We start from the raw sequence: 26358 nt of genomic DNA, 5'->3' as shown, positions 1-26358 counted from the left end.
GTTGGCGTCAGAAATTTCGTTTTGGCTATGGGGCTACTTTTGGGCTACATCTTTTTCATGCGTGAAAAAAAAGTTTAAGTAGTTATAATGTGCTCTGTTATAATTACACAGTGACAGAAATAAAATGCATGCTGGAATCAAAATGCACGCTATAGATGATTACAGAAATTCAGCGCGTCTGCTACAAAATGACAATTTGTAAACGCTGTGTTCGAGAAAACTTGTATTTCAGGCGGTCAAGGATCACGGCCTTTCGATTTCTTTTATAAAGAGTTGACACTACGTGAAAGTGGCCCCGCGGAAACACTTCATGGCCTATAGATTCCACTTAATCCGCGAACTTCCGCCACCCGCGCGCGCGCCATTGAATATAGACTGTTGCCGTCTGCACATGTGAGCGTTCTCCCATTGACGGTGCACCTCGGGTGGCCATGACAACCATGGTCCCAGAATAGAGAGAAAACATTAAGAGAACTTAAGTCTCCCTACGTGGTGCGAATGCGTAAGCATTAAATGCTACTATTTCGCTTCTGTTGCCTGGTTTCGTGATCCTCACGTGTTAACCGTTAACCATAGACGTGGCCTAGTGGTTTGGGCGTTCGCTTCGGCTGGGGTAGGTGGCTGTTTGGAAACCTATCGCCAGGCATGTTCTTTTCTTGTATTGTTCATTCTGGTTCTGCGGACACATTCTGCTCAAGATTCGCGCATGAGGCAAGTAATGCTTACGCATTAATAAGGTCTTTTTCAGTTTCTTCCTATTGTCGTGCTGGACACAGCAAGCGTGCCACTCGCAAGAGCCTACGCTTTTTCTGCAGCCTCAAGCGGCACACGTGCAGCCCCCGAGATTCATTGCAAGCGACGCGAGAGCGCCGTGTCTGTTGCGTAATCTGCGTGCACTCATGCGGAGCCGTGGAGCCATCCTTCGGCGCGGCGCGGAACGCACTGTAACTAACGAAGGCGCCGGAAGTTAGTGGCATGACATGGCATTAGATCCGTCGCTACGAGAACTTTCAGAATGGGCAAGTGGGCGATGTACATCCGGAAGTACAAAAAGAAATGGAAAAAGGAGCCGGAATTCAAGGGTAATTGTTTTTCTCATTATTGTGAAGGTGCTGTTAGACTGAAGATAAAATCGACATAGATTATCATCTAATGGCATATATCCTTGATTTATTCTCAGCTCATGCATACCGTAGAATGTAGCTTCAAGAAGGCGCCTGCTCAATGCTTTGAGGTGACGCTCTCAGTGAGAACCTTCCTCTTAAAGCATGCAATTGAAAGTGAGGCTGCGTAAGTGTACAGTAAGGTATTTTCACTGTCGGCGTGTCTAATCTGCGTGCGAACATTTAAAAGGTGAAATATTCCTAAACTAGAGCTGCGATTGCGTTTTTTAGCGCCGCCGATCTTTTCCGCGTGCAGACTGGCTGGCGTCACCCGCCTCAGGTGATATGGACTACTGCTGCACCTGCAAAGTGGTACTGCGGCCCCATCTTTAGGACCTGGTTAGCGCACCTGTTAGCAGCACTGGTTAGCGCGCATGACGGATGCGAAACGTAACAACGGAAAGAACACGCCGTGCGCACCCCCTCAGACATCATCTGCGGGAAAGAAATCTAATATGTAAATATTCTTGCCGAAAATTAATTCAATATGCTTAAGAAATGTCATCAAAAAAGCAAATTTTTTTGGCTACTTTTGGGCTACGCAAAAATTTCGCTGTTGGCTACGTTTGGGCTACTACGGAGGCCAATTTGGCTACCTGAGGTCGGAGCCATCTGGCAACCCTGGTGCTAGTGGGCATGCAATTGAGTGCTCTGCTAATGACTAAGCTTGCCAAAAGGCACGCGAGTGCGGTGCAGCAACCAGCCGAAAAGCCCTCGATTAACGCCATGAGCGTTTATGGCTGTCGGAAGCACACGCTTTCTAATTCTCCTCTATTTATAGCGCCAAGAAATAGCAGCTAAAAGCCAGTTCCACGAGGCTGTCGCGCTTGTGACTTGCGAGTGCCGGCATTCCCGTTGACTGCTGCTGCGACTATACGTAACCTGCGCTGAAGTTTTCAGTGTCGACCGCAGCTCGAGACAAAACACAACAAGCATTTTCTAGGCACACTTGCAGTGCTTTCCCATAAAGCATGAGCATGAGTTTCCGCGCTCGGTCAAAGGCACATGTAGCGTGTGTCAGCTGACAGGAATACTTCGAGAGCGTCTAGGCAACAAAGGTTACTACCTAAACATGCGCTCCTGATCGATCAGATCATGGTCTGTCGTTTATTGCGACCCAAGCAGCCGACGGAACAAGTTTTCAGGCATGCAGTAGGACAATTGCAGCGCCGCCTGGGCACTGAAGGTTGCCTCACGAAGCCGGTAAAATGGTCGGGTGGAATTCTATAGTGCTCTCAGCTTAGTTGCCCCTCTTGCTGTAATTTCAATGTAGGCACTGTTGCCAGCAGCAGAGAAGTGTAGCGCATGTTCGGCCACGAATGAAGAGTGGTTCAGATCTATCGATGCAGCGAGTCGCTCACCTTTTACACTCAGGCTGACTTCAGCACTGGCTGCGCCGACTGCGTTGGTAGCCTCGCAGTGGTAGAGGCCTCCGTCCGAGACCTGGGTACCGGTGACGCGTAGCGTTCCATTCGCGAAGACGCTCCAGCGTCCTCCATCTTCAACGGCACTGTGCCCCACTCGATGCCAGACGTAGGTGGGTGTCGGCTGACCGCTCGCGGTGCAGTCCAGAGTCGCAGTTTCGTTCTCTCGAACAACGACACCCTTCGGAGTCATGTCGAATGAAGGTGGCGTGAGGACCGCTACGGTGACGTTGACCAGCGCCATGCCGAACTTGTTGCTCGCTAGGCAGTGGTACTCGCCAGCGTCATCCACCTGCATCAAAAGGTTAGGACCTTTACGAAGCGCATTCTCTAATTCACGGGCACCTGTACCCTTTATGCATAGACAGAAGTAAACGTGAAGCGTTTCTAAAATTTTATACAGAACATTCCTCATTAACCACAGCAGATGCAGCGTGCAGTGATGAATAGAGACGGGGACATCAGAATCAGAATCCGTGTTTATTTGATGATACATTTTGAGAGTACAGCATATTATGCAGAAGGAGGTCCCGAAGTCAGAGACTGTAAAGGGACCTCCTAATTAAATACATCTAGTAAAGCATTTAACAGTATACGACAGATCAGATAAATATACAAAACTGAATATACACGTATGGGATACAATTACAGCAGACACATGGAAGAGAAATGAAAGCTATTAAAAAGGACCATCTAAACATAGACAGTTGTACATAACTGTACAAGCCGATGTCATACTGAATCATAACGAAGATAAAAACACGTTTGCCGGTTCTGCCTTGTTCCCGCGGAAGTATTCTGGCTGGACATGTGCAGATATATCCTGTGTTACAAGCGAGGTACCGTCAATTCACAGAAGCATCTCTTACAGCTTGTATTGGCTTCCCAAGGGGGCGGATTGTACGCCCTGCATGTTTGGGTTGTGAGAGCAGCGAAAGCAGAACTCATGCACTAGAGCAATAAATTGTAATTTCGATTTTTCTGATAGACACAAGAGGTCTTAGAATGCTTTACGAATGCAAAGCCGTGTGGTGTTTACCTAGAAAATTAACCCTTGAAATGTCTTCTATCCCAAAACTCATTCGTGCATGTTAGATAGCATATCCAATAATTCTAGGCAAAAACATTTTTGAAGTCGAAAGAGTTTATAACCACAATTGTTTTATATATTCTAATATTTTACTGTAGCAAGAATATATCCCCGACTGGTCTCCCGTCAGCAGGCCTGCATTTTTTGCTATTACAGTTTTTTTTTCTGTCTCGAAAACGGTACCCGTTGGTTTTCTACGGCAGCGTTAACTGCTCGATGCAATGGATGGAAAACTTTCAAAGAAAGCTTTTGCTACCATTCGGAACCATGGTCCATAACCTTCAATACTTCTACAACATCCATAACAGTACCTTAAAATTTTCCACTATTCAAAGCTTCCTTACAGGAATGTTGGACATGTTCCATCTCGAAAGTGCTCTGTCACACTACTGTCGCATCACTGACTTTCACAATCTTCTACGTATATGCGCCCAAGCACGCAAAGCGAATTACTTGCGAGTAACGACTACACGTTACTTTGCGTTGTGAAACCTCTTGAGAGAGAGAGAGAGATAACTTTTATTTTTCAGCTCAAGTCCGAGCCTTCTTAGTTGCCCGTTTGGTGGGCGCTATTTATCGGCGGTGGCAGAGTAGGGCCACGTGTCCCTTGGATGCGTCGGATGTGGGCGGCGAGGAGCGGCCAGAGGGTGGGCTGCAGAGAGGTTGGTGGAGCGGTCCATCGGGCCCACGTGAGGTGAAAGGAGGGAGGCAAGGTATGCGAGGAAGGTATGGTGGGAGAGTTAGTTGCGCGGGGGCATAACCAATATGTATGAATGTTGGAGGGATGCTCTCCGCACACGAGACAGGCGGGTTTGCCAGGTTTATGAAGGATATAGTGGGAATACAGTTCGCAGGGAAGGGAGTTAGTCTGTGCCTGTCGAATTAGAGAGGCGTCAGCACGGCAAAGGAAATGGGTAGGTGACGGAAGGGTTCGTCGCATGTGCCGCAAATTGCGAAGGTGTTCGCGGCGGTCCTGTCGGTGTGTAGCGCGGTCTGCCTTGGGATTATAATGGGCTGGCCAGGCAGTCGGAGGGCCCGGTGGTATTTTTGCACGGGCCAGAGCATGAGCAAGCTCATTCTCCGGTATACCTTGATGACCAGGAATCCATTCAAGGCGGACATGGAGCGTAGGGTGGGCTGTTAGGTATTGCAGCAAAGTGTCTAGGATATGGGGAGGGAGTTTTTGAGATTCGAATGAGCGTATGGCAGCCTGAGAGTGCACGTATGGTGATGGTGGAGGACAGGTGGTCGTGAAGCGTAATCGCCTCTGCTATGGCCAGAGTTTCTGCGTCGGTTGAGGAGGGCACTCCTGTGTGGAGATGTGTGGAGGTGCTTCGAGGGCCGACTACTGCAGTAACTACTTGGTGCTCGAGGATATGGGCATCGGTATAGTAAGTGTCGTGGCCCAGTACGGGTAAATGGTTCGCCAGTGCTTCACGCCGCCCGGGATTTATCGTTGGAGACATGTGGCGTGGAATGGGTTTTACAGTAAGACGCGGGAGGCTTTTCCACGGGGGAGCAGATGGTTGAAGCGGGGGTAGTTGGGAAATGGTGTGTCCGAAAAGGCTGAGGAGGTCTCTGCCTTGCTCGGAGGTAGAGAGACGGTGTATCTGGGCTCGGTGGTGTGCTGCTGCGCGTTCTTCGAGGGAGTTGAAAATGGCGGCGTCTGCGATCAGAGCATTTGCGGCGTAGATGGGAACTCCCATGGCTAATCGAGTGAAGCGACGCAGAGAGGCTTCCAGTTTGCTTACTTGAGAGGATGTGAGGCGTTGATAGGGGTAGGCGTACATGACCCTCGAATAAACGAGTGCTTCTATAACTCGACGGAGTTCGTGTTCTCTGAGTCCATGCTTTTGACGAGATATGCGGGACAGCATGTGGCGAATTTGGTTCAGTTGTTGCAGGAGTTGGCTAAGCCACACGTTGCACTTGCCATCTTGTTGAAAAGTGAAGCCAAGGATCTTGATGTGGCTCCGTCGGGGAATAGGGGTTTGCGCGAGAGAGAGTTGAATGAGTTCGCGGTAGGAAGAAGCGGTTTTTTGAGGAGCGTTAGAAACCACGATGTATTCCGACTTTTCGGCGGAACAACTCATACCTATGCGGCGTGCATGCTCCTGAACGACGTCGAGGCCTTGCTGCAAAGTGGATTCTAGTTCCCCGGCGTTTCCTGTGGTAGACCAGAGAGAGATATCATCCGCATATATAGCGTGGCGTAGGCCAGGAATTTCAGCGAGTTTTCGGGGCAGTTCTTTCATTGCCAAGTTGAAAAGCATAGGTGAAAGAATGGATCCCTGTGGTGTACCTGCGGTGAGGGGAAAGGGGGCGGAAGGTGTGCCGTCGGGGCCAATGATTCGGAGGGTCCTGTCTGTAAGAAAGTCTTTGATGTAGTTGAACATGCGGACCCCAGGGCGAGTGTCTGCCAGGTTGGTGAGAATTGCGGAGTGGGCGACATTATCAAAAGCCTTTTTGATATCCACGCCGGTCAAAACTCGAAGCTGTGCGCTGCTTGGGAAGGCGTACAAATCCTCATAGATTTGCCGTCCAATGTCTTGTGTGCATACGTGGGCGCGGAATCCGACCATAGTGGGAGCAAGACAGCGATTGGTATGCAGGTGCCATTCGAGGCGGGTAAGGGCCATCTTCTCCATCAGCTTCCCTAGGCAAGAAGTCATGGATATAGGTCGGAGGTTAGTGATGAGCGCAGAGGATTTTCCTGGTTTCGGAATCATAATTACGTGTGCCTCTTTCCATGCAGCGGGAATTTTCCCGGAGCGCCAAACAGTATTAATAATCTGAATAAGTTCGTCTAGTTTTGAATCGGGGAGATTACGGAGTATACCATAGGTAACTTTATCTGGGCCGGGTGCTGTGTTTCGCTTAAGGGAGCGTAGAGCAGCCTGAAGTTCGGCGAATGTAAAGTCGGAATTCATTCCTTGTTCGTCTGCTTCTTCTTCGGTGTAAGGGTATGACGGGGAGCTGGCAGGAGAAGTAGAGGATGGGTAAAATTGATTTCGGATTTGCTCAACCAGCTCTTCTTGTGAGACGGAGAGGGCCAACTGTAGCTTTTGAAGTGTGTTACGAGGTTTACCCTGTCCGAGTAGGGTGCGCATAATGTGCCAGACTTTTGGAGTGTGGAGTCTCTCGACCGTGTCATCACAGAGCTGAAGCCAGTTGTTCGTGGCTAGTTGGTCAGCGTATTCTTGGGCTGCTTGCGTTAGTTCAGCAACTTTTCTTTTCAATGCGTGGCTAGATCTACAGTTGCGCCAAGCTTTTATGGCCCGGCGACGTTGTTTCCATAGCCCAAGTAGGTGTGTGTCAATGTATGGATAGTCGGGAGATCGGTGGATATGTTTGGTGTGTTGGGAGACGGTCTCCATAATGGCGCTACACCATTTTTCGGGGTCCTCGAGTGAGACTGATAAGGAGTCGAGGGCCGGCCGAGCCTTTGGCCAGTCTACGAGCATAGTGGGAGGTAGATGTGTTCCGGGTGGTCTGGAGGGTCGCTGGGACGTGAGCGTTATCTGAAGAATACAGTGATCACTCCCCATCGTGTCACCCGTATTACTCCAAGAAGCGCGGAGATCGCTGCGAATCCATGCGAGGTCGGGGTTTGTGTCGGATTGTGCTCCACATCCTAGACGTGTAGGCATGAACGTGTCATTCAGGAGGGTGAGGTGATGAATACTGGCGAAGCGGTCGAGTTTTCGTCCGGAGGCTGAAGTACGGTCGTATCCCCATGCAGGGTGTGGGCAGTTGAAGTCACCAAGAAGGACGAAAGTAGTAGGGACATTAGAGGCAGGAAGGGCCGTATGCAAAGGTGGGATGCTGGTTTTGGAGTCGGAGGGAGTCCAGTAGCAGTTTAAAATCGTGATACGGTGACCCTGATAGGTGGAGTGTGTCAGGACATGCTCTTTCGTCCCGGAGTTGAGGTGGGATGTATCTTCCTGAATGGTGGGTATCGTGCGCCGTATGTATGTAACCGTCAAAGTCGGCGGAGGAGGGGGCGTTTGATGTCCTTTTCTCTTCATGACTATACTTGGCTGAGTAAAATGGTCGTAACCTGGCAGAGAAAAGGCACCGTGCGTTTCCTGCAGTGCGATGACGTCTGGGTTAACGCCAGTAATCTGCATGTGTTGCAAGAGGGCATTTTTCTTGCGACGAAAACCGCGGCAGTTCCACTGCCAAATAATTAGAGGGTTTTGGGGTGGGGATGTGTGTCGCATGATATCACTCATCATGCCGGTCTTCCTCCATTGTGTCGAGGTTAGGCACTAGAGGGGCGCTTGCGCGCTTTCGAGGGGGAGCATTGGAGTCTGCGTCGGGAGAGGGTGGGGCAGAGGACGCGAGGGAGAGGAGATGGTGCTCTAGGTGCTCGACGCGAGCCGTCAGTTGTTGTAAGGCCAATAGGACGGGAGCAAGGGATTGCTGTATGAGAGCAATAGCGTTGTCGGTAGGGAGGGGTGAAAGTGGAGTAGGTGTGGAGGGGCGTGAGTAAAACCGGTTTTGGAAGGACGGGGGAGGGGGTGCGATGGATGTGGGAGATGGACCGCTCACCTGGTGACTTGGTGGAGTCTGTGACTGCATCACGGAAGCTTGCGGTTTAGTAGAGGAGGTGGAGGTGCTGGTTGCCGCACCAGAAGTGGTGGACGGTGGCCGCTTGGCAGAGGGCTTGGTTCGAGATTGACTTCTTTGCGCGGTCTCGTGCCCCGGGCTGTTGCTGCTGCTGCTGCAGGGGAGCTGAAGGGCCTCGTAGCGGTTCGAGGTAGGCAGGGGCGGCCAGATGGTCGCGTCGGCTTTAGGGGGTGGAGGGGCGGCGCGGGCGCGATGGCGTCGTTGGGCGCGGTGCCACTTTAGGACTGCAGCGTCGGCGTCTTTCCTTGCGGGGCATTCAGGATGAGACGGTGTGTGGTCGCCCTTGCAGTTCCAGCAGTGTGGTTCACATTCGTGTGGGATAGTCGTTGGGTCTTGGTCAGGAGGAAACGGTTGGCTGCAAATCGAGCACCGAACAAGGCTAGGCTTGTTAGGACAGACGTCGGCACGGTGTCCTATGGCGTGACAATGCGTGCATTGTTTGCTGTGCGGCTTTTGCGGGTAGACGCGGTACACTCCGCTGTAGAAGACGGCATAGCGTGGTAGACGGGGCCCTTCGACGGTGAGCAGAAGTGTGTTGGTACGTCCGAGACGGCGGGCGCTTAGGAGTCGGGTGCCGTCAACACGAAGGTTAGCGGCAAAGTCGTCTTCGGTAAAGTCCATGGTGATGCCGTGTATAACACCACGGGCGTTAAGGGGGTCGTTAGCTACGTACGAGGTGACTTCGTACTCTATGTTGTTCAGTGAAACTTGCTTGAGTTGGAGCAGCTTGTCCGCAGCGGCTGGGCGGTCGGTATCGATGGCCAGGATGTTTTGCGAGGTGCGGAGTTTGATGTAGGTATTGTCACGTTCAGTCTTGGTTAGGCGGGCGGAATCCATGACGGACCGACAGAGCACAGGGAATAAAGTGTTGCCGAGGTTGAGGTGGTTCGCAAATTTCATGACGATCGTGGCTGCGGTGGCTTGCCGGGGCGCCGCGGGAGCACAGTGCTTGTGATTCAGCGCCTGGGCTGCTGACTGGCTAGGCGAGCTCCCCGCCGTTCCGGCTGCGAGCATGCTGGCGAGCGCGGGGGGCGTTGCCCCGGCGGTGCAGATGTAGGCTTGGCTTAGCGCGCCCGGCGTGGGCGGCCAGCCAGATGCTGATGTGCCAAAAAACGGCGCAGAACGCTTGGAATTTTGGTTACCAGGCGTACAGGCGATGAAGTAGCGCTCCTGTAGAACGGTTGGTGGCGATCCGAGGTCAGGAACCTGGACGTAGACGTGATTTTGCTGGAGCTCGGTGTGCGCACAGCCGATCACGGTGGCGCTGGTGGCGCCCTCCGAAACCTCTTGAAAAGCCGCCGCGGTGGCTCAGTGGCTATGGTGCTCGGCTGCTGACCCAAAAGACGCGGGTTCGATCCCGGCCGCGGCGGCTAGAATTTCTTTGGAGGAGAAATTCTAGAGGCCCGTGTACTGTGCGATGTCAGTGCACGTTAAAGAACCCCTGGTGGTCGAAATTTCCGGAGCCCTTCACTACGGCGTCTCTCATAGCCTTAGTCGCTTTGGGACGTTAAACCCCACAAAACCAAACCAAACCTCTTGAAAAATATTGAACTTTGTTGTGTTGCTCGATGGACTTTGCCTGGTAGCGCGGAATGGAGAACACCACTGTTCTCTGAATAAATATTGCGATGGGAGGTTGTTGTCTTCTGAATATCGACGTCTTGGTGAGGCGTAGGGAGCGTTTCAAGCGTGCTTTATGTACAGAGTGCCGCTGAGATTTTTAAAAAAGAAAATTTTTCCTGGTTGTAGGCGCTGCCTGACGTTGGCAGGTGCAGGTCACGTGCGAAAAAGCAGAATGCAGCGTTCAGTTCGGGGCTGCATGCATAGACTGCCGACTAATTAGGCTCTCTTGGGGATTCCGTGCTCAGAGAATTAGTGCCGGAACCTGAATGCGCACAAATCAAGGTTTTAACTACGAAAAGGGTAGTCAATTTTAATTTGTTTTCCTTTTTTTTTGGGGGGGGGGGGGAGGGCGAAGCGGGAAGCTAACAACCATCGATGAGAATAACTGCCCATGAGTACTCATAGTTAAGTGACGAAGCTGATGAAACAGCGGCACTTTTTATGGGCGATTCGCGTTGGTTCGTTGTAGACGTTGTGCTCACGTGCATGGTTGAATTCCACTTGCTGTGCATTGCAGAATGGACAATTCTCAGCTTTTGTTTTGAAACACCCTATAATAATGAAGGAGAATAGTAATATTTACGCTGCTTCCGCAGTAAAAAAATAAAAAAAGGCTTCATTACAGCAACGATGACGTTTCAGTGAGTGGGACCGCAGTGTAGAGGTCCTTCACTTTTAGCATCATTGGAATCACCAGACGAGAAGGAATGGCGCGATGTGTAAGTTGTGAGTACGGGCTGAAAAAACCCACACCGAAAACTTCGTTACAAGAGGTGAATTTCGAAAAACATCCGGAGTTACCCTTTAAAGGGGCTCTGAAACACCTTCTGAGGGGAGTACGTAAACTCGCTCAATCAGTACATTCTCTCGTCACAAACATCGGAGCCAAATAATGTCCTTATACGCACAGTAGAGAACATTCGCGCGCGACAGTTGGCGTGCTTTTTCCGGCGACTTCATGCTTGCGCCCTCCTCCGTCGCACTCTCCTGCGTCAGTTCAGAGACGGGTACAGGTCATATTCTTTCAGGCGCTACGCAGTTACCATGGCTACGGACAGTCCGCCGCGTCGCTCCGGCGGGTCAGGAAGCTCCGCCCCACGGGGAATTCCCGTGCGACTTTGATCGTGCAAAAGGCGACGAGAGGAGAGAAAAAGGTGCGAAGACACGGCAATGCATGTTTGGACTACAGTTAGCTTAGCTTCTAGAAAACGTATAAAATTTCTTGCAGATATTCGTGAAACGGCATCCTTTATCTTTCGCGTTCCTCGAACGAGGGCGTTACACAGAAACCACAGCCTTCGTTTTGTTTTACTATGCACGCTAAATCATTATAGCATAAACACCACAAGCAACTTTACCGCCCCCTTAAGGACTTGAAATTATATTTCATGAGTGCCTGATAGTCTCTAAGTTCTTCGCCTAAATGAGCATCGTAATGAGTTCTTAGTATTTTTTTAGAGAGAGAGAGAGAGAGAGGGAAAGGCAGGGATGTTAACCAGAAAGGATTCCGGTTGGCTACCCTGCACAGGGGAAGGGAATGAGGGGAATTAAAGAGGAAAGAGAGAAGTAAAGGGAAATAATCACAGTCTGTCAATCAAGGCAGTCGCTCTCAAAAAGCGAAAGAGTGCCTTGTAAGCCTTGATGGCAGTTGACTGTTGTGGCCACGGACCGAAGATCTTGGCCTCTGTGAAAGGGCGAGGGTCCAGGCGGTCCAGAGCACATCGCAGCTTATGTCTTTCGGCTACAAAGGCAGGGCACTCACACAAGATATGGGTGATTGTCTCATCACAGGCGCAGTTCACACAAGAAGGGCTGTCGGCCATCGCGATCCGGAAAGCATACTTATTCGTGAAGGCAACACCGAGCCATAGACGACACAGTAGTGTTGCTTTACGACGCGCTACATTACACGGAAGACGGAGGCGCAGTTCAGGGTCTAATGTCCTGAGGCGACGGTTGCACAACACTCCAGAGTTCCGCGCTGAACGTGTGAGCTCCAGCCTCAAGGAACGAAGCCCACACGCTGCGTCAGCTCTCGTTACGGGGATATTAACGGGGATTCCGTCATTGTGGGCAGAACGGGCAGCTTCGTCAGCCTGGTGATTGCCATGAATGCCGCAGTGGCCCGGCAGCCACTGGAAAATTATGTCATGTCCTCTCAATGTGGCGTCATGGTATAGCTTGCGGATTTCGGCAACGAGTTGTTCGTGTGACCCACGGCGTAGTGCAGTTTGCAGGCCTTGAAGGGCTGCTTTAGAGTCGGTGAAAACTGTCCAGTCATGTGCAGATTCCTGACTAATGAACTGAACTGCAGCCCATAGGGCAGCTAGTTTTGCACCAGTTGAAGAGGTGAGATAGGTAGTCCTCACCTTCATTAAAATAGACCTGGCCGGTATCACCACAGACCCAGCAGAGCTTGTTGAAGACACTGAGCCATCTGTGTAGACATGTATGCGGTGTTTATGGTTAAAATGCAAATGATGCAGTGTCAGTTGCTTGAGAGCAGGCAATGATAAATCAGATTTCTTATTAATTCCAGGAATAGATAGGTGCACCCGGGGTTCATGGAGACTCCATATGGGTGAGCATGATCTTGATGGGTGGGCGAACTGCGAAGGAAGATAGGCACGGTGAGCTTGAATTACATTTGCAAATGCAGTATGTGGTCTGAGTACGGGAATCGCTGCAAGATGATGACTCGGAACACGCGTGAGGTGCCGAATGTAGGTTCACCTACATTGCCTGCACGGTGCTTGACGATCATTGACCGTTAATTATTGTCTACATTCTAATTTGCCTGTTTCATGAGCGCAAGTATTTATCCTGTTTTTTTTTTCTGTTTTCCATACTACATAGTTTCATTCTGTACATGTGTATTCGCCTTGAATGTGCTCATGTTTTGTTGCTCTGCCTTTACCTGGCCTCGAGCATCTCCCAGCTACCCCTGTAGCTTTTCGCCCGAGGCCCATTCCCTGTGTGTCTGGAAATAAACTTTCGTCAATTAAATAAGCTCTTTAAGATCTCAGGAATACCGCGCCTTTACTGAGATCCTCTTTAAGGGCGATGCTGTACGACGTGCCGGCTATTTTATAGCGAAACCCATCCTTTGTGTACTGTTCACAAAGCAGATAATGTTGACCGAAATTACAAAGCCAGAAAAATCAGCAAATTAAACAAAAGGCAGAAAATGTGCATAAATGGAATAAGCCAATCACAGGAAAAAAGAAACACAGAAAGCAACTCACAGAAAGAGTGCATGTGTCTACGAAGACGTGTGGAAGTACTGGATCCTGCATTTTTTGATGATCTGAGTTCAACTAAAATTGTGCGGATTATGCAGCTGATTTTTCCTTTCAATAACATGACCTGTCCACGCAAGTCTCATTATTGCATCTTCCGATTTTGTATAATTTTGCAGATGTAAGCGGAACCTCGAGCCTACGCTTTTCTTCGCAATGAAGTGCAGAGCCCTCCGCACAGTCCATGTGCATCACACAGCACAGCAATGCGGTCAGCTGCTGCGGTCCGGCCACAGGAGGAGTGTTTTTTGCTTTTACGCACCTGTATCTGAGAGACTTGAAGCGAGCCATTGTCCCAGCGCTGAATGCGGCCGTCTTCGGCGTCAAGCGGGCGGCCTCCCCTCAGCCAGTAGAGCTTGGGGGCGGGATCTCCCTTCACGGTGCAGTTCAACAGCAGCTCTTTGCCTGCAGCCACTTCACTGTGCGACGGTGCTTCTGTTATGCTGGGGACAACTGGGTGGGCGCGAGAAACGTTCTGTGAGTGATAGCTAAAGAAAGTGTCCACATTGCCTGCTAGCTCTGGTGTTTATTTGCTTGGAAATAGAAGTATTAAAACGAATAAATAACGCCAAGAGGCAGTTCTCAACGAAAGTAAAATTACTGCGGTCCAAGATCCAGCGGTGCCGATTGTGATGGTTGGCTCGAATCGTGCGCAGCAGACGCCACCAGTCAAGAAATTGCCGAAAAGTACAGTGTGCAAGTCCATGCTTGGGACCAATTCTCAAGGTGCCCACGTTGAGAAAGTCGCGCGTTGAATGTAGTTTATGTTATACAGAATGACTACTCTTGTACTAATCAAATAAAATCAAGCTATTTACCATCTCACAATACGGATGGAGGAGTTGTAGAAAAAAAGCTAAAAACTAGCTACAAACCAAAGCCTACAAACAAGCTGAAAAATGGCACACTCAGTGGGAAGCGGAGTAATAATGGCACGGCGGTTGAAGCAGGAGTGAGGGGTTGGCCCGTACTCCTTTGACACACTTCTGTGAGTCTCGCAGCTCCCCGTAACGAAGTTAGAAAGCTTTGCACACTTCCTGCACTGAGCACACCACGACGACACAGCCTTCTTTTAAAGAAATAGCGAGGGCCGGTACTAGATGGAACAGCCTAAGGAACACGGCACACGGAACACGGTTGATGTGGCTAGGCGATCACGAAATTATTCAAGACACGTTGTCGCCATCCACCGTGCCATTTTGCATGCGCACAGAACACAGAGAAAGTAACCCGTTCACCACACAGATTCAAGCAATTGAAAGGAATAACCGATACTGCCCGGGACGCAATTCGCTGGTTCGACCTGTCCACGTCCGTTCGGTACTGGAAAAATACTCTCCGTCGCCGATGTTTTCAGCGTTAATGGTTTGAGCCCAGAAGGAGCGTTTCATGTTTCCTCTGTCCTTTTGATTGTTCTGCTTGCTTTCTGCAACCCTCTCGTTTAGAAGGTGATAGCACACGAGCAGAGCCATTTGCTGCAGCTGCCGTAGCGGTCAGCGAGGTATTTTTGCTGGGTGAGTTCGAATGTTTTTACAAGAAATTGACTGGATCAGCTCCTAATTCATTTTATATCCTGAAAATTTACGTGAGAGTATGTAATACTTCGCTGACAATTGCACTTGCAGCTCTGTCCAGCTGCACTTGCCCAGCAGAAAGTAAGCTATGGACAACTCTCCCGCAACCGTATTCCTACTTTGGATCTCTGGGGAAACAAACATTTTGTTTCAGTACCAAATTTAGCGCTTTAGCGGAACAACGTGGTGAACTTCTGTCGTACACAGTTTCTTGTCATTTTATGTGGTTATTTATTCGTTTTATTCGAAAAAGCTCGTTTAGTGTAACAATTGTTACGACCCTTCCACGCAAGAGCGGCGTCTTTTCAGGGCCATCGGAACCGCGTCAAAATACAGTCCATTGCACACTGCACACTCAAGTCGATAGAGAAACATCCGGGTCTGGATCTACGGGCAACAGCAGCACGCAGGCGGCGTGGAAGACTCGCGCAGCCGAGATGTCGCGACAGCACGGGTCAGTCTTGCGTGCACTTACCCCCGACTACCACAGTTGCCGTTGCCTTGTGCTGCCCAGCACCGTTTTCAGCCACGCAGGTGTACGAACCCTGGTCTCCCGGTGCAACGTTGCTCAGAACCAACTCACTTGCGCCGTCTTCCGCACCAGGAGAGTATGTCCCTGTGGAGCACGCCGGGGACATCAGCTTGAACAAACCTTTAAACTGTCACCCTTACCACTTCAATCCTATACACCGTAGTCAAAGACTTCAGCAGTCACCTGCCTGGTTGTTCGGCTCCGGAAGCTGTCTCTTTTAACCGAGGAACTTGCCCTTAGTTGAATGGTTTTCCATTTCGAAGCAGGTATGTTCACTCTGAGAGAAGTCGTGGTCTAACCCGTGCTACCCCTGGATTGACCTACTGCAGGAATATGCGCGCACTCTTTTGTCAGGTACAGATAGCGGGCACTTATGGCAACTAAACGGATGGGAAGGACATTTATGCACTCGTCTTGTTGCGTCAGTAGTCAGCACTCATGTGGCAACAACAAAGACGGAGCGCTTGCGTCATGTATGCTTTTAGTCTTGTCCTGTTCCCGGCGTATCGGCGAGAATTTGTTTCTTGTGTTGAATGTCTCATTTTTCAATGGTGCGACGTGTTCCAGCCGAGGCCGGTCAGGAGCAATAAAGGAACTAGGGCGCCAGAGTTGGAACAAGCAAAAACAGCTATGCACACAACTAGACCACCAAACACACACGAAGCTATCACACACGAAGATATTGGACTCTCACACTACAAGAAAGTGCAAGCGCCGGTAAGCGCACGTACGAGGAACGCAACAACATGTCATCGGACGCTAAAGTGAACAAATAACTAAGAGAGACTGCGCGTTCCGACAGCATAATAGTCGTTTTATCATTAAATTTAAACAAACAATGGCAAATTCCTGGTACGTTACCTCCACAAGAGTGTAAACAAAACGAGGTCGAATGCCACTTTGCTCGTGGCGAGGTTTGCCTGCCATCGACCGTGAGAAAGTTGGAGTGCGTCGTAGGAGCAGAAGTCAGCTGCGCAAACTCTGATTGCGAAACGTGTGCTCGGGTAAAGCTCGCAGTCACAGCTACGCAAGCAGTCCGTTGCTGCACATGCGGCAGAGGGCAGCGGGACCGATGCTAAGCCGGCTGAGCCTCTTCCCAACTGTGCTGTCTAAGCCTCGAATGAGAACACCCCTGGGGAGGACGGGCATTAGCGTCTCCTTTCTCGTGGCGTTCAGTCTCATCCGCTCCAAGTAAGCGCACGCGCTTTTATACCGGCTCCTTCGTATTCGTCTTTTCTCGTGTATTCTGGGTATCCGTTTTCCCTTTTTATCTACCGACGTTCTGCCCTACTTGTGTTTTTCTTTACACTTTAATTTATCCAGAAATTTTTTTGCCTTGTCGTCTTTACAAAATGGCGATTAGTAAAACATGCTTCACCAGTTTCTTATAGACAGAAATACCTTACGGAAACTTTCACTTGGAACCTTGCTCCACTGATCGAGTGGTTATAACAGCGTCAGAATAGCACTGAAGAGACGTGGCTTGGAATCTCACCGAAACTTAATTTTCTTCTGTGCATTTTATTTGCCCCAGTTTTCAAATGATGTGCACGGACACAAACCGAGAGGAGCAAAATTTGCAGACAAGGGAGATGAAAATGTTGCCGTTAAATTAATTCCTTCATTGAAAAAAAAAACAGTTTGTTGAGACTAGTTTTGGGCACTCAGAATTTGCGATATAAATGACGTCTTTTTAGGGTATGCCTGTGACAAAAATTAAAGAAGCAAGAAATTAAAGATTCAAGACAACATTTTTTTTTGCAAGCACTCTATCAAATTATATGATTACGCAACCGCAGAAGTTTTGGCGGTATTTATCGAAATCTGACGGTGCTATCTTGAAGATAGAAACTGACGACAGTATGGTTGAAGATCAGCGAGCGATTGCGAACTGCTTTGACTGTTATTTCCAATCCGCCTTTACACGTGCAACTTCATTGAATGTAGCCTCAGCACGGCTCACCAACTATATGCCCGAGCTATTGATAATGCGAACAGGCGTCCTAAACTTGCTGTGGCTAATCAATACAAAAAAATCCCCTGGTCCTGACGGCATTTCAAACGTACTGATTAAGCGCTACGCTGAAGAGATTGTACCTTTTATGTCTAAAATATTTACTGAGTCGCTCAGAACAGGTACCGTACCTCAAGTCTGGCTCCATTTGAAGGTGATACCTATTCTTAAGGGTGGCAACAAACTGGTAGTGAATACGTACCGACCATTATCGTTAATTAGTTGCTGCTGCAAGGTTTTGGAGCACATAATTCAGAAGGCTATCATAACATACTTGGAAGAAAATAATCAACAATACAACAGACAACATGGCTTTCGCAAGAAACTGCCAACTGTTACTCAACTGCTTGAAATAATACATGACCTGGCCTCAGTAATTTATTCTCGACCAAAGGGTAATGCAATCCTTATAGACTTTGCCAAAGCTTTGGAGCGTGTTCACGATATAAAATTGATTGTGTAGCTGAAATCTATGGGCATAGATCTGAAAGTAGTCGTATGAATAGAAGCCTACATCTTCAACCGCAAACAGTTTGTCAGAATAAACAGTGTCAACTCGGATTACCTGGAAGAGCTATCGGGGGTCGCACAGGGCTCTGTTCTAGGCCTCCTATTTTTTCTTGTATATGTGAACGACAATCATCTGCGTGCAGGCCTGGCGTGACAGTGAGACTTTTTGCTGATGATTGTGTGATTTATACAACTGTGAGGAGCTCTATTGATCAACTGAAGCTACAGTCACCTTTACAAAACATTTCTGACTGGTGCGCAGCATGGGACATGTAAATTAACATTTCGAAGACATGTATCAACATAACAAGAAAAAAAATTCCTCTGTCCTTCAACTACACGTTATCTGGTCTTAAAATACCAAGGATAGACAGAGCAAAGTACCTGGGGATCACAATAACCCAAGACCTGAAATTGAACACATACATCGACAGCATATGCAGCAGCGCGCTTGAACAACTCGGTTTTCTTCGTCGCTGACCACCAATGGCTCGATCGCACATAAAACTGACTATAAATCATTAGTCCGACCTATTCTTGATTATGCCAATATAATCTGGGACACTCATCAAGCATACCTGATAGAAAAGTTAGAAAAAATTCAGTCCAAAGCACTACGGTTTACATATTCGAAGTACTCTGGTCATGAAAGCGTAACAACCGTGCGCATCAGTGCACAAATTCCGACTTTTCCTTGCCGTCGTAAAACGGCTGCAATGAAATTCATTTTCAACCTTTATCATAACGAATTAAATATAGTTAAGATAAGTAAAATGCGTGCCTATCTTCTTTTGCCTCTCAGTGGCGAATAAAACTCGTCGCATTTTTGTTTCTCACCTTTGGCCATTTCATAGCTCATAGTGCCCGCGCGTTCGCTGCACTTGCACCATCACGCTTGACGACTGGCTCGCGCGGGCGTCGCAACCACCGTTGACATATCGGCCTGCCGGCGCATTGAGGTCGTCGCGCCTTGCCAGCAGCTGATTTCGTTCACCCAAGCCACGGTTGAGAGCAGCACAATCGTTGCGCGCGAATGCGCTAGTCACGTGACTTTTTTTGTATTTCGCGGGCTTTCTTTGGAGCTCGGAAAAAAAGATACACGTCAGGTTTTCTTTACCGCAAATTAATGGAATGGGGGTTTCTGAAGGTGCTCTCCAACTTTGCTTTTCACATTTGCTGTCTAAAGTCAATATCTACGCGTTTAGAAAATTTATCTTAATTGGTAATTAATTAATTGGAAAACCAAAAATGCCGTGAGATGCGCCAGCTGGTTCGTAGATCTATCTAAGTGGTTTCCCTGGCCTACTCAAATATTTTATTTTTTAACCCTTGGCTAAAGTTAGCATGGACACCCTGTATACTGTTCTCGTGAGGGATAGTGGTACACATCCATTCATGATCTGAGAGAACCTTGCGAATGCGCTCCACCCCATTCTTATTCTTCTCGTTAATTCTCTCACGTAATGAGGATCAGAGGTCACTAGCTGTCCCAAGTACACGTATTTCCTTACCACTTCCAACGCTTCGCTGCGAATTGTAAACTGCGCGTCCCTTTCGAGACTGTTGAACGTTACTTTGGTTTTGTGCATAAGTAATGCCCACAGCTGTTCGGAATCCATGCCTCTAAATACCTTTTGTAAACAGTCGGTGAATAGCATTGGGGAGATAGTGCCTCCCTTCCTGACACCCTTCTTTAAATTTTATTGCTGACTTTATGGAGGACTGTGGTAGCTGTGAATTCGTTATAGATATTTTCCAGTATTTTCACATAGACTCTTCTGCACCCTGATTCAGCAGTGCCTCCATGACTGCTGAGATTTCCACTGAGTCAAATGCTTTCTCGTAATCAATGAAGGCTATATATATATATATATATATATTTATAGGGGATGGTTATATTCTGCACGTTTCTCTATCACCTGACTGATAGTGTGAGTATGGTCCATTCTCCAGTAGCGTCTGCGAAAGCTCGGGCAGCAGTCGCGCAGAGGTAGAACACCTGCCCAGCGTGCGAGAGGACTAGAGCTCGCATTTTAGGGATACTCAATTCTCCAAACGAAAAAAAAAACATATTCGCGTGTGGATGGAATCGCAATAGCACAGCCTGGGGTGCGGCTTTATCATGGCGATGAGAACAGACAACGCACTCCTCAACCAAAATAGAACTTGGCCACCTTGTTGTAGTACTTAGGCACAACCTCATTTATGAGTACGCCCTGGCTCCTAGGGTAGGCTTCAAATGTGTAACAATTTCTCTTCCCGCCACGCCAGCAAGGTGGAGGGCACCTGCCATTGGGCACAGGGCTGCCGTTGTGTGTCCACGTGATTCGAGGCGTAGGCGATCCCAGTGCGCGGCAGCCGAGCCTCAGCAGCTCTCCCGCAGCCACCTCCTGGTCCCGCGGCAGCGTGCTGATGCTGGGCGGCACCAGCACCTCCAAGGCGACCAGCCGGTGCCGCCGTCCTGCCGCGTTCTCTGCTGTGCAGACGTAGCTGCCACTGTCTTCGGGCTGCACAGAACGGCGGTTCGCTGATATTGGTGGAAACTGCGTGAAACCTAGACTTATTATGCGGCAGCAACATTTGTAATGTGCGCTTTTTTGGACATCCATTGCTTGTCGCTGCCAGCATGCACCCCTGCCATTTTCTGTCGTTTCCCACGTAGTGCGTGTGTTCTTAATACACGCGACAGCAGTTGGATACAGCTCAAGAACCCAACGATAAGGAAGCCCTCAATTGATTGCATGAACTTGTCACGATGTCGCAGTTCACCCCATCGCAGGATGCTAGCGGGTGCGAAGCTACTGACGGCACCTTCCGGACAACTCGCCGCCATCGGTTGAAGAACCGCATATACAGGACACTGCCGCTGCTGTCTTGAGCTGTATCGGACTACAGATTCTTCACGAAGAGCAGTGATCACACGCCGCCGATTCTAGGGCGATCAGGAAAGCTCGCAACGGATGAAGCGCGCTGTACGCAACTTTTGGGTCATATTGGAATTGAGCGTAACTTAGAAGCACGTACATTCTGAATCCGACGGCAATCCAGTGCGTTTGTCAGATTCGCGTGTAAAGTGCCTGAACGACAAGGTAGCACCGTGCTAAAGCGATATATATGAATATACAAGATCGATAGATGGTTGACGTTCATCATGAATAATAGCGCGAACAGAACACGACGTGAAGGACGGACAGGACGACGTAGAGAAGAGCTAGTTTGTCTGCAGTAACGCTTGTCTGCGTCGTCGTGTCCATCCTTCATGTTCTCTTTGCGCTATTTTTGATGGTAAGTATAAACATACCTCGGCTCCTGCAAAGACAAGGTTCCCGCCTGCTTCATGGCGAGCCCTCGGAGAATCCACGGGGTCTCCCTCCTTCGTCCACGTGACCAGCGGTGCCGGTTGGCCGTGGGCTTTACAGGAAAGGACGGCCACGCCCCCTCTCTGGACGCTTACCTCGCTTACATCCTGTTCAATGTGCGGGGGCACTGCGCAGTCATCCGCGAGGGTCGAGTGAAGGCTTTACGGCTTGCACAGCACCCTCACCGAGCGTTCCATTACTGCCACACCTCTTTAACATTTTTAGCAATACTTATCCCAATTCCTTATACAGAGTGAAGTAAAGGGCACAAAAGAAATAAAAATTCAATTATTCGACAAGCAGACACCTTAGCGCAAGGCGGTTTTCGCAGAAATGCACTTACAGGTGGGAGATTTTTTGAAATAAAATATTTATCAGTGCATTTCTCATCAAAAGACGGTGCTTTGGCGCCATATTGCAAATTAATGATACATAACGGACGGCCGAGGTATAATATGGATGGATGGACGTACAGAGGGCAAAACACAAGTCTAGAACGACCTAACTCTGCGTTCCGCAGCTCCCAAAACCGCTGCGAGCAGGACGGCTGAAAATAACGATGAAATCCTATGAGTTTAACTGCACATCCTTACATCAAGACCATCTTTAACCAAATGTAATGGCTACATGCCACGTGTTCAGCCCGAAACACGCCCAGAACGTGTTTTAGACAGCGTTTTGCCCTCTGTACGTACAGGGTCGATCAAAAGTTCCCAGGCAACAAGGTCTGTTTTCGAGCGCTATAGTCGGACAGTTGCGACATCCCGAGAGCCGAAAATCTCTATAGAAGATAGAAGAATCATTCACAGCTCTGAGAATCTTGATACTTTTATTGTTATCATAAGAGGCAGGATATGTCGCTGAAAAGCAGACCCTGTGACCTGGAAACTTTTTACCAACCCTGTATGTATGTATGTATGTATGTATGTATGTATGTATGTATGTATGTATGTATGTATGTATGTATGTATGTATGTATGTATGTATGTATGTATGTATGTATGTATGTATGTATGTATGTATGTATGTATGTATGTATGTATGTATGTATGTATGTATGTATGTATGTATGTATGTATGTATGTACGTATGTACGTATGTACGTATGTATGTATGTACGTACGTACGTACGTACGTACGTGCGTACATATGTATGTGTGTATGTATGTTTGTAGGTATGGGTGTATGCATGTATGCACGCAGGTGTGTGTGTATTCATGTATATATGGGTGTATGTACGCATGTGTGTGTATATACATATGTATCTATGTAGTAGTAGTAGTAGTAGTTGTAGAAGACCTTTATTCGCCCATAATTTACAGGCCGAGTATGTCGAACACTCGGGCGACAAGTCGCTGTTCTTCCTCCCCTTCAGCGCCAAGCCAGTTGAGCCAGGTGGTGATGGATAGAGAGGGTGGGGGGTAGGAACCCGACTGCTGAGTAGCCGGGCAATAGAAGAGGCAATGGGCCAGGTCCGAATAGATACAGGGGCAGTTGGGACAGGAAAGGTCCGAACGATAGCGATAGAAAAAGAGGCGAGACTGGGACTAGGTGACAAGAGGGAACATGACGGCTACTGAAAGTGAGCGCTGCAGTGATACGCGACGTCCAGTCGCCGTAGGATTTAAATGAATCGGAGGCGAGATTAGCGCGGAAGGAGTGCCAGTCAGTGTGAGTGACCTGATGACATCGAGGGATGTGGGAAAGAGAGGTGGAAATATGGACGAGAAAGTGGGCACTGACAAGAGTTTCGGCTGTCACCTGCCAGTGAAAGGAAAGTGAACCCCGGGAGAAAGTGAGGTGGAAATATGGACGAGAAAGTGGTCGCTGAGAAGAGTTTCGGCTTTCACCTGCCAGTGAAAGGAAAGTGAACCCCGGGAGAAAGTGAAGTCGGGTGTCATGGGGCGCTGTGAGGCAGTGACCGCTCGAGTAGGAGAGCCAGGAGTATTGAGAAGGGTGAGGTGGCGTTCTTGGGCCAGACAGTGGAGGAGGCGGCCGGGTTTGAGGGTTGCCCCAGAGTGTACGAGAGGCATTAAAGTCACCACCAAAGAGGAGATGGGAGTTAGAAGGAAGAGAGTGAAGGAACTTGCCCAGGACGGAGAATAAAGATGAGGTTACAGGTGGGTTGTAGAAAGGCAAAAGGGCGAGTGAGACGCGGGAAGAAGGGTGGTAATAGACCACACCAACTAAATATTTAAGAAGGGCGGAGGGGATATCAATTAGATCCACGAGTACGTCGCTGCGTACATAAATATACGCAAGTGGTGTGGCCGTAGTGGCATGGTAGGCGCGGTAGCCTGGGACAGTGCGGGCCGTCCGAGTCTCCTGGAGAAGGAGAAAATCAGGCAGAGAAGGGCGGGCTAGTAGATACTGGTGGAGGGGGGTCTTATTATGGCACAGATTTCGGCAGTTCCTCTGCACAATCTCGAGGTCCTCACCAAACGCCATTATGATAGTGCAGAGGTAGAGGCTCGTGAGGGTACGCGTTCCTTCTTTTTGGCGGGGGGCAGTGACTCATGCAGGGAGTGGAGCGTAGAAGTGAAGGATTTCAATTGTTTGGATTGTGCTTGGAGGTTAGTAAGAATCTGCAGAACCGATGTCTGTAGCTGAACCAAGCGAGTGTGGTGTGCCTGTGTGGTGGTTTCGACAAGATCAGCCAAAGGGGCGACCTGGGCGGTGGAGGAGGGAGTGGTGAACGTGGCAAGGTGCTCATTTAGCTTGGTAAGCTGGGAGGTAAGAGAGGAGGTGGTTGTTTGGAGGGTATTGGTCAAGGCGTGGACCTGCTGTTGTAGGTCGTGGGAAATGCGCTGCTGCTCTTGCTGCTGGCTTTCCAGCATAGCGAGTTGGAGGTCGAAGGAGCGGCTCTCGTCAGTCAGGGATGGAGAGGGTGGTGTAGTGGAAGAGAGGGACGCTGGAAGCGAGGATCCTTTAACTTTGGCGGCGTAGGAGCCTGGTGGTGACGTGATCGGAGCTGATGGAGGTTCAAGATTAGAGGAGGAGGAGGAGGGGGTGGGTTGCGTTGCCCGGCGCAAAGCTTAGCGTCGGAGGTATGCAGCTTGGGCACACTCGTGTTGTTTAGCGAGGAGGAAGGGGCAAGTGGGGTCGAGGGAGGGGTGGGTGTTTACCTGGCATTGAACGCACCAGGGCTGGGCGCACATACATGAGCGGAACGGTCGGCAGGTAGTGGAGCAGCACAGCGACGGCACTTGGCCGGAACGCTGTGCTGGGGGCATTGATGGGCGCGGTGCCCAAGAGCGAGACAACGGGTGCAGGTGGGAGGCTTAGGCTTATGGGGACGGCACCGGAAGGCAACGTGTTTAAAATACACAAAGTGGGGGATTACAGCTCCAGCGAAAGTTATGAGCACGGATTGATTGGTGCCCATGAAGCGAGGAACAAAAATATCGGTTTTGAATGATCCGTTTGAGTGGTTTGTTGTGTTTATTTGTTCATGCTTCAAGGCTGCCGGCACGCCGCTTTTGATCGCTTCGTTTTTGACGCAAGACGCGCCTAGAATTATCTCGATTGATCGCATCCAGGCGGAGCCGATTCTACTTTGTGCCAGAAAGTTCTAGAACCTTCCACGCTTTTTCCACGCAGGGCATTGGACGGCCCTGCCAGAACGTGGTTTGAAAACCGCGAATCTTCTCTCACGACCTGGGCGACCTTCAAGAAGCAGCTCCTGGGTACGTTTACTAGCGTCGTACGCAAAGAAAGAGCTCAGCTGCATCTGCATCTAGAATCATGCATCCAACACCCGAATGAGACGGTGACCGCGTACGTAGAAGACATGAAGCGCCTTTTTCAACGTTTCGATCCTGACATGACGGAGGAGAAGAAGGTGCAGCTTTTGATGCGTGGTGCTAAAGAGGCACTTTTCGGCGGTCTGACCCGCAACCCACCGACGACGGTCGGAGAATTCACGGTTAAAAAATGCAGCGCGAAAAGACAAGGACAAACGAAGAAGTGGACAGGACTGGCGCTGACTACCAACACATTTATTCAAAGAAACGAGCAGCTTTTATAATGCCATCCAAGGCCCACGTGACCAGATAAAGCAGCAGGCGCGGGAAATCTAACACTGACACATCATTGCACACAACATGGAAGTAACAGCACATCAAAGCGATGCAACGTCACCCCGGTGCCTAAAAACTGCATGGCTAAATGACCAGTATAAGCAAAAAAAAAACGAATAACAAGAGAATGAATTACCGTCTACTGCTGTCCACTCATCGTGATGCAATTGGCAGAAACAAAGAACAAAAGCGAAAACAAAAGAAAACCGCAAAACTGTAAAAGTCGAAGCAAAGCAAAGTCAAAGAGACAATACAACAAAAAGGAACGCTACGCGAAAGCTGTGTCAAATGCTGGAAGCCATACAGAGTCTAAGAAAAAGAGTTCTAAGGAACATGTCAAAAAGTTCTAAACAACAAAAGTCAAGCAAAACAGAGACGTAATTAAAGCGGGCCAAGAAAACTCAACTCCTTGTCTAAAAGTAATATTGAAGGGGTGCTAACGCACTTGTCTCCAGCTTTGTCGATCAACCGTGCTTCAATGATGACTCTTTCTATTTCGGTCTTCGCTCGTGCTCTGATGACCGTGCGCTTGAAGAATGGCTCGCACCCTTGGCAAAACTTGCAATGGTCGTCTAGGTGCCCACCGCTTTTGTTGCGCACCTTCCGGCGGTGCTCAAGCAGTCTCTCGTTCAAGCGCCTGCCGGTTTGCCCAATATAAACGCTCCCACACTTCAAAGGTATCTTATAGACGACACATGTAGCACACTGCGTAAACGGATCAACATGTCTTACAGGGCAAACCTCTTGTCACTCGTTTTTTTTTTGCTCATCCTGGTCATTTAGCCATGCAGTTTTTAGGCACCGGGGTGACGTTGCGTCGCCTTGATGTGCTGTTACTTCCATGTTGTGTGCAATGATGTGTCAGTGTTAGATTTCCCGCGCCTGCTGCTTTATCTGGTCACGTAGGTCTTGGATGGCATTATAAAAGCTGCTCCTTTCTTTGAATAAATGTGTTGGTAGTCAGCGCCAGTCCTGTCCACTTCTTCGTTTGTCCTTGTATTTTCGCGCTGCATTTTTTAACCATGATCACTGACCAACAAGCCCAAACAGCCGCTTTAG

The 26358-nt window shown here is 49.2% G+C and overlaps 1 protein-coding gene across 1 annotated transcript in view; it reads right to left on the bottom strand.

Moving 5' to 3' along the window:
• LOC149356845 (hemicentin-1-like) overlaps positions 1–18720 on the bottom strand; it is a 69592-nt gene extending 50872 nt beyond the window's left edge. Inside the window, exons 1-4 of the mRNA XM_089576442.1 lie at positions 18699–18720; positions 15281–15421; positions 13494–13684; positions 2525–2879 (exon numbers count right to left, since the gene is read on the bottom strand). Coding sequence (XP_089432568.1) covers positions 2525–2879; positions 13494–13684; positions 15281–15421; positions 18699–18720 — 709 coding nt within the window. The remainder of the gene's footprint in view (positions 1–2524; positions 2880–13493; positions 13685–15280; positions 15422–18698) is intronic.
• Between the last annotated feature and the right edge of the window lie 7638 nt (positions 18721–26358).

The sequence above is a fragment of the Amblyomma mixtum genome, chromosome 3 (assembly GCF_055824585.1).
Source record: "Amblyomma mixtum isolate Tamu chromosome 3, ASM5582458v1, whole genome shotgun sequence".
NCBI lineage: Eukaryota > Metazoa > Arthropoda > Arachnida > Ixodida > Ixodidae > Amblyomma > Amblyomma mixtum.
The sequence above is the reverse complement of the archived record's forward strand: the minus strand, read 5'-3'. Positions and strand labels throughout refer to the sequence as shown.